Source organism: Salvia hispanica, chromosome 2, assembly GCF_029641045.1.
Source record: "Salvia hispanica isolate PSC_SH4W2 chromosome 2, Shi_PSC_v1, whole genome shotgun sequence".
In the NCBI taxonomy this organism is placed as follows: Eukaryota; Viridiplantae; Streptophyta; class Magnoliopsida; order Lamiales; family Lamiaceae; genus Salvia; species Salvia hispanica.
This window is the reverse complement of record NC_142693.1, coordinates 17,514,802-17,523,226: the sequence shown is the minus strand read 5'-3', so window position 1 is coordinate 17,523,226 and position 8,425 is coordinate 17,514,802. Positions and strand designations below refer to the sequence as shown.

Below are 8,425 nucleotides of genomic sequence, written 5' to 3'. Positions count from 1 at the left end.
AACCAATCAATACACCGGTGGAATGCGTGATCAAGCTATCAAAGAACGATAAAGAAGAAAAGGTGGATCCGACGCTATACAAGAGCTTGGTTGGAAGCCTACGGTACTTAACTTGCACAAGGCCAGATATATTGTACGCTACAGGACTCGTAAGTCGCTACATGGAGAATCCAACCACTACCCACTTCAAGGCAGCAAAGAGAATACTCCGATATCTCAAAGGTACGATCGACTATGGCCTATTATATTCAGCTGCTAATGATTATAGACTTGTTGGCTACAGTGATAGTGATTGGGCTGGAGACAATGATGACCGAAAGAGTACAAGTGGATATATGTTTTACATGGGAGACACTGCCTTCACTTGGATGTCTAAGAAGCAGCCCATTGTCACATTATCAACATGCGAAGCCGAATATGTGGCAGCCACCTTCAGTGTTTGTCATGCAGTATGGCTCAGAAGTTTATTATCGGAGCTCGGGTGGCCACAAAAGGAGCCAACAACTATTTGTGTGGATAACAAGTCGGCGATTGCGCTATCCAAAAATCCAGTGTTCCACAACCGAAGCAAGCACATCGACACCCGCTACCACTACATCAGAGACTGTGTTGCAAATCAGGAGATCCGAGTCGAGTATGTGAAATCGCAAGATCAAGTTGCTGATATTTTCACAAAGCCCCTCAAGTACGAAGACTTTATCAAGATCAGGATGTTGCTCGGAATGACAAATCAAATTTAAGGGGGGGTGTTGGAATAAATAATTAAACTTGATTTTGTAGTAGAATTATCTAGATATTAGTATGTATTAAAATATCTAGATATTTTAAGAGAATTCTCTAGATTATAGATATTTTGTAGAATTCTCTGGAATTATGATGTATTAAAATATTTAGATATTTTAGTAGAATTTCCTAGAATGTTAAGAAAATATCTAGATTTTTATGTAGAAAAAATCTAGATATAAAATATTATAGATTCTAGTAGAGAATTCTAGAATATGAAGTGAAGCCCTATAAATAGGGGAGAGTTGTAACATTTTGAACAAGTTGAAGAAGTTGAGAAGTTGAGTGAGTTGAGAAAGTTTGAGAAATTGAGTGTTCCTTTCTTCCCCACATCAAAACATCTCCTAAATCATTTCTCACATATTCCACCCATTCTCCTCTCAAATATTTCCTCCAAACTAAATTACTCCTCCTACATATATCCTATATTTTTCCAACATAGACAACAATATCGTCTCCTGATGAAACCCTAGAGATTTCTATCATATACGACACAAAAAAATCAAACATGCCAACATCCTTGTTCTTATCTTACCAAAACATCCAAACAAAAGAGGTGACATATCACACACTGACATGGATATTTTTAGTCGATAAATTAGCTCGTTTGCAAGATTACACTGGCCGTTCCTCACAGACCATCGGGACAATCCCTCTCTATGGCTTCCCGGATAATGTTCTCGACATACCTAAAACTCCTCATCTCATAGCTCCCGTCTGCCTCCTCCTTCTCGGACATCTCCCTCCTCGTTGACTCAAGCAACATTAATGCATCACATGACTATATATGAAAAAACACACACAACAAAAAATTAAAGATCATCAAAAAATATACAATTGAAGATGTAGAAAGATGTCTCTTTGTGCATTCCTCGAAAACGCAATGATGGAAGACGTTTCTGAGCCAGGAGAAAGCAGTGTGCGCGTGGTGGCGATTGTAGAGAAGCTGGACTTGCTCTCTGATGATGTTTTCCGCGTGAGGGCAAAAGCCTTTGTAGTATTCGAAAGAAAGCTCGGAAACATAAGTTGCTTCGTCTACTGCGAAAGCGGAGAGTGAGGAGAAGTAGAGCACTGTGAGGATGAAGAGAGCTTTGCAAATGGAACACATTGTTGTGTCACATTCAAGGGGTTGTTTGCATTATTCTTTAAATGGAGAAAGCCCTAAATCTAAATTTTGGCCTTTTTTAACAATATTTACTTCTCCATCTCATAACAATTTTCTATATATTGCTTAGACTTTATCAACTTAAAACTAATTGGTAGTACCATGAATAAATGATCTCCATATGGAATCATGTTTCTTAATTAATTGAGCTTCTTTAAAGTTACCATATGAACAAACACATGCAGATAGAGCTATGTTTTCTAGAATAGTGTTTTTGTATATTCTAGTTTTGCACATGATCATTTTTTCAATCTATAAGTACAAAAACTTTTGATTTGTTTGAATTTTATAAAAGTTAGATTTTTCTCCAAATCAATTGTGATGTGGCAATCAAATTTAAGGTGAAATTAAAATGATGTCATTTTGATGATGTAAAAATTTTTAAATGAAATTAAAACGGTTTAGAATGCCTCTTTATGATTGAAACGGTCTCTTTCTTAATAAAATATAGTAGTACTATAAAGAATTTTCAATCAAGGTGGTAAATTTCCAGTTTATTAGTTTTTTCAGGTATTTTATGCAAATAAAATAATCATGTAATTTATTGATAAACATAAAGATCATATGGCCTGTATTATTAATAATTTCATAATTCTTGTTATATTTTAACATTAGTAAATGCCTATGATTTTATTTTATTTTTTCCCACTTACTTGCTCACACGTAACAAATCAAATGTCAACTTGGAACTTTATTTTATTAATTAATTTTGTTTAGAAGAAGCCATGTGATCCTTCATCCTTATGTTTATCTGTTTATTTACTTTTAAAAATATAGTCATTATATTTTTTATTCTCCTGTTTCGCATGGATTCCGAACAGGAATAACTAATTTTTTTACTTCAATTGGTTAGCGTTGCTGTATTAATACTATTAAACAATTTACAAGTTTAGTCACACATTCACCTGGTCAAGGCCCGGTTAAGGCTCAGCCCGGCCCATGCCTATGTTAAAAGGCGATTGGCGTTAAATTACAATATAGAAAGAAGATGATATTCAGCTTAGAATCTTACTTTTAGGAGTCGGAAATGAGTCAAAGTAAATTTCGTTTTAGACTTTTAGCTATGAGTCGTTTTTCACTTCTAGAATGGGTGCAAAATGTTGGCAGATTTGTTTTTTTTAATGGTGTTGTTGAACTCTTGCTCACCATCTTTTAGTTTGAGCCTATTTTTATCAAAAAATAAAATAATAATATATTGATTTTAGTATGAGAAAATATATACTCTATGATATAGTACCATTTCCGTCCAACGGCAAGTGATTGATAGCATTTTTATTTTTGTTGTTCCAGTATAGATTACTCCTATTAGTTTTTACGTTTAACAAAAAATAATATATTTATTCTTTCGTACTTTATTCTCTTATACTTTTCTCTATATTCCTTCTTCATTTTTTTCTCTCTCCACTTAATACAATAAATATCATTTTCTTAAATCTTGTATTTGAGTGAAATTTATCAATTGTAGTGGGACGAAGAGAGTAATGAGCTACTCCCTTCGTACGCGAATAGGAGTCTCGTTTCATTCCAGCATAGATTTTAAGAAATGTTAAGAAAAGTGGGTGGTAAAAAATTAGTGGAATATAAGTCTCACGTGTATATATTAGTTTTAAATGATATGTGAGTAGAGTGATTTGGTGGAATGCGAGACCTTTTTACCATTTATAGTAATAATCAACCGGGACACATATTCACGGACAGACCAAAATGAAAAAATAAAATTCTTATTCGCAAATAGAGGGAGTATTTTTTTTTAAGTTATGCGACCATAATTTGAACAAAAAAAAAATCATTTGCCCATTTATTATGTATAAATAAATCATTATGTAGAAAATTTTAAAAAGAAGTTTTGGGCCACCTCTGTTAATCATGATTGGGCCTTGATGAAATTATAATCATAAGAAATGAGAGAAAATAGAAAAGCCCATGTAGAAAATTTTAAACAAATCCCTTCACATCAATATTTTCTCAATTACTCGCGCCACACTCATCGGTTTCCTTCTCCCTCACCGTGAAACCAAGCTCTCCGGCTCTCCAGCGCCGTTCACGCCTCAAAATTGGTAATAATTTTGATATTACATCTTACTCTCTTGTATTGTAGGATTGATTAGAAAGATTGAAGTAGGAGAAAGTTATTCATGAATTGAGCTTGCGAGGGGGGCCGAGAATTTATGGCTTGAATTGGGGGTATTTCGAAGTAATTGGCTTTACGTGATGCTCAAACTTATCTGGTAGATTATTTTCTTGAATTCGTGTAGTAATTTGGGACTTCTCCAAATATTATGAGTTCAAACTGAATTTTCAATTTTTCTAAGTTTTTCCGAACCCCCTATTTCTCACTACTGGGCTGGATAATTTGTGAATCTCCTAATCTTCCAATTTTTAATATCATTTGGTTCATTTTGTGTTCTTCATTTATTTTTATGTTCCAAGCAATTTTGTATTGCCTGATTTTGATGAGGTTTTCTTTTTTGGAATAGGATAGGTCATGCTATGATCTGCAGCTCACTCTTTCTATGTTATTTACCCTATTCAAATCAAAAGGGAGAAGTGTTCTAGTCAGGGGCCTGCATTTTTGTAAGAAATTCACACCACCTGGTGCTGAAGATATTATTTTCAAGGCTATTTGTGTGAACATAAGCCAGAAGAAATGGAAATTCTTGGACCAAGTTTCTTCAAGTCTCACAACTACTTTACTCACGCGCATTTTTCAAGAGCTCCGCAGCTCTCCGTGTCTACTTTTAGAGTTCTACCAGCAAGTGGGGGGAGTAGACACTGTTTCGTGCTCACTAGAATCGTGTTGTATTCTGATTCATGTGATGGTAGAACGTAAGAACTTTGATGATGCGTTGTGCTTGATGAAAGAATTGATGATATCCAAAGGCTATTCACCTTTGGAGGTTTTAGAAGCATTGATTCATAGCTCTGCTGGAGTATCTCCGAGTAGGGCTGTTTCTGATGCATTGGTTAGGGCTTGCACACAGATTGGGGCAACTCAGGATGCGTACGAGGTTATCAAGAAATCGAGGATAGGAGGCATTCGTGTGTCGATTCATGCTTGGAACAATTTTTTGGGCCACCTATTGAAGATAGGTGATGTTGCTGGCTTTTGGGAAATGTACAGAAAAATGGTTTCTTATGAGTATTATGAGAGTGTGAATACTTATAATCTGCTAATTTATGCGCTTTGTAAAGAAGGCCACCTATCGGAGGCTTTGTCAGTTTTTTATAGGATGATAAAGGCTGGAGTTTTGCCTAATGTAGTGGGATTCAATATGCTTATTGATGGAGCTTCTAGGGCTGATGACCTTGACGTAGCGCAGAAGGTTATTGAGAATATTGGAAAAATGTCAAGGGGGTGCGTCTCTGCTAATGTTGTTACATACAACTCTCTCGTCAATGGTTATTGCAAGCAAGGTAATCCTGAAATGGCTGAAGATATTTTAGATAAAATGATCGAGAAGGGTGTGAAGCCTGATGTACGAACTTATGCCACAGTGATTGATGGGTATTCGAGAAAGGGGTGCTTGGAGGAGGGATACAGGCTGTGTGATAGAATGGTTGAAAATAGTATGATTCCGGATGCTGTCGTTTATACTTCATTAATCCACTGGCTATGGATGGAAGGAGATATCAGTGGAGTTTCACTGTTACTATCAAACATGATGGAGAATCGCGTAGACCCTGATGAAGTCACGCATTCTATGATGATAAATGGATTATGCAGGAATGGTCATGTCAATGAAGCTCTAAAAGTTCAGAACTGGATAATAGATATGAACCTTGTTGAAGATGCTTTCTCTCACAGTATTCTCATGAACTATCTTTGCAGAAGCAATGATATATCTGGAGCAGAGCAACTCCTCTGCAGAATGTTTGTTCGAGGCTTCCTACCAGACACGGTCACATATAGTGCTATGATTGATGGATACTGCAAAGCAAGCAAAATGGAAAGCGCCATTGAGGCATACACAGACATGGTTAAGGTGTACAAGCCGAATTTGGTAATCCTCAATTCCATTTTGAATGGTTTTTGCAATGAAGAATCTATGGACATCTCCATGTCTTTGCTAGATGAGATGAAGGCGCTGAATATGTTTGATACCATAAGCTTCAACACGTTGTTGAGTTCCCACTGTCGTACAGGGAGACTCAAGGAAGCGTTTGATTTGTTCACGAGTATGAGAAGAATGGGCTTCTTGGTGAACACGGTCACATATAATATCATGATTAACTGCCTATGCAGATTCGGATTGTTTGATCATGCCGGCCAGATTTTGAGTCTCATGCTCCATCAGGGCTTAACCCCTGATTCTATTACCTATACCACTCTGCTCACAAACCTCAGCAATAAAAGCAGTTTTGATGAAGTTGTCAAGATGCACGACTATTTGTTACTCCATGGGGTGCACACGGATAAGGCGACGTATGAAGCCATTGTCCGTCATGATAGCTCGTGAGATATTTCGATGTAAAGCATACATTAGTATCAGTATTATTTTTATCCACCTTTCATATATGGAAATGATTCCTGCTTTGTATTCTGTTGTCTGGTTTATTTACTTTCGACCATATTTCATTTCTAAAAAGCAACTAAGCAATTGGTTTTTTATTTAGATATGAAAACTATTGTGAAAATTATGGCATTTGCTGGTGCCCACATATCATGTATATTTCGTAAAATCCTTATCTTGAAATGAGTCTCTCTCAGCCTCTCATTTCAATGGACAACTCTCAACTGAAAAAATCCACCCACACAGAGAGAGATAAGGCAGCAACAAGAATCTCTCACTCACTTCCCTCCATAGCCGCAGAGCTTCAGCATAAGCATGTCTTCCTCCAATCTGACTATGCCATCTCTGTCGAAGCTCTCCTCTCGCTCCTTCATCGCCCCGTTCCAGCTCCCGAGCTCCAACTCCTCCACACCTCCATGCAGATCATCCACCACCCAAATCCAGTGCAGCCTCCGCGATCTCCGCGACCGCATTGATTCTGTCAAGAACACGCAGAAGATCACCGAGGCCATGAAGCTCGTCGCGGCCGCCAAGGTCCGGAGAGCTCAAGAGGCCGTGGTGAATGCCCGCCCCTTCTCCGAGACCCTCGTTGAAGTCTTGTACAACATCAACGAGCAGCTCCTCACGGACGACATCGACATCCCCCTCACCAAGGTCCGGCCTGTCAAGAAGGTCGCCCTCGTGGTGGTCACGGGCGATCGCGGTCTCTGTGGTGGGTTCAACAATGCCATCATCAAGAAGGCTGACTTGCGGATCAAGGAGCTTAAGGCGCTCGGCCTTGACTACACCGTGATCAGCGTTGGGAAGAAAGGGAACTCCTACTTCCTCCGCAGGCCTTACATCCCAGTCGATAAGTTCCTGGAAGGCAGCAATCTCCCGACGGCCAAGGAGGCGCAGGCGATCGCGGATGATGTGTTCTCGCTGTTCGTGAGTGAGGAGGTGGACAAGGTCGAGCTTCTCTACACCAAGTTTGTCTCCTTGGTGAAGTCGGATCCTGTGATTCACACGTTGCTCCCGCTCTCGCCCAAGGGAGAGATCTGCGATATCAATGGAGTCTGCGTTGATGCTGCGGAGGATGAGTTCTTCAGGCTCACAACCAAGGAAGGGAAGCTGACAGTGGAGAGAGATATTGTGAGGACTAAAACCACTGATTTCTCCCCAATTCTGCAATTCGAGCAGGATCCTGTGCAGATTCTGGATGCGTTGCTGCCACTCTACTTGAACAGTCAGATCTTGAGATCGTTGCAGGAGTCGCTAGCGAGTGAGCTTGCTGCCAGGATGAGTGCCATGAGCAGTGCCTCTGATAATGCATCCGAGTTGAAGAAGAATCTGTCAAGAGTTTACAACAGGAGGCGTCAGGCCAAGATCACCGGAGAGATTTTGGAGATTGTTGCCGGAGCCAACGCCTTATCCTGAGCTCCACATCTTTCTTGTATCTCGGATTTCGATTGTGTTGTAATACTAATATTTTTCAGCAATATACTCAAGCAGGAGAAACACCATTCTATTTTGTAACCATAAGCCATGTTACTCACATTTCATGTACAATGCCATTTTTTCACTTCTCCCCTGTTTTATGATTGTATGCTTTTCAAACACATAACTCAAATCTAAAGCATTATAGGAGCATTTCATTCAACTCTCATATCCAAATTATGGGAATAACTAACAAGGTATATACAAATATCTAAATTTAAGTATTGGCTCTTCATGTCCTAAACTAGATTGTACATATTCCCATGTACCCTTCATTAGATCTTATATTGTAAGAACTAGTTCCACCATTGAAGGGATAGTAAACTACTCTTATCAAACCAACAAGAATTGAATTGCAAATACTAAACCAGCAAGAATTGAATTGCAAATGCAAGTTCAGTAAAGTTGTATTGACTGAACAATAAAAAAAGTGTCAAAATTCCAGTGGTAGATTAGGAAGTTCCTAATCTGTAAATTCATTCAAGGAGCA

At 38.4% G+C, this 8,425-nt stretch overlaps 2 protein-coding genes and 1 pseudogene across 3 annotated transcripts; 2 read left to right on the top strand and 1 right to left on the bottom strand.

Annotated features, from left to right (window-relative positions):
* Window positions 1–1,414: 1,414 nt before the first annotated feature.
* LOC125187968 (peroxidase 42 pseudogene) lies at window positions 1,415–1,891 on the bottom strand (annotated as a pseudogene).
* Window positions 1,892–3,888: 1,997 nt separating this feature from the next.
* On the top strand, window positions 3,889–6,489 carry LOC125201048 (Pentatricopeptide repeat (PPR) superfamily protein). Of its 2 annotated transcripts, none has more exons than XM_048098931.1 (2): window positions 3,889–4,005; window positions 4,426–6,489. In XM_048098931.1, the coding sequence occupies exon 2, from the start codon at window positions 4,462–4,464 to the stop codon at window positions 6,403–6,405; it is 1,944 nt and encodes a 647-aa protein (XP_047954888.1). In that variant the 5' UTR covers window positions 3,889–4,005; window positions 4,426–4,461; the 3' UTR covers window positions 6,406–6,489. The 2 variants fall into 2 exon arrangements, with proteins under 2 accessions (XP_047954888.1, XP_047954889.1); XM_048098932.2 differs by having other exon boundaries at window positions 3,919–4,005; window positions 4,431–6,489.
* Window positions 6,490–6,690: 201 nt separating this feature from the next.
* Window positions 6,691–8,020, top strand: LOC125201051 (ATP synthase gamma chain, chloroplastic). The gene has a single exon (XM_048098936.2). The coding sequence runs from the start codon at window positions 6,775–6,777 to the stop codon at window positions 7,873–7,875; it is 1,101 nt and encodes a 366-aa protein (XP_047954893.1). The 5' UTR covers window positions 6,691–6,774; the 3' UTR covers window positions 7,876–8,020.
* Window positions 8,021–8,425: the final 405 nt, after the last annotated feature.

What these genes read in the sequence shown, in the direction of transcription:
- LOC125201051 (XM_048098936.2), top strand. Translation starts at nt 6,775, where the DNA reads ATGTCTTCCTCCAATCTGACTATGCCATCTCTGTCGAAGCTCTCCTCT.
- LOC125201048 (XM_048098931.1), top strand. Translation starts at nt 4,462, where the DNA reads ATGTTATTTACCCTATTCAAATCAAAAGGGAGAAGTGTTCTAGTCAGG.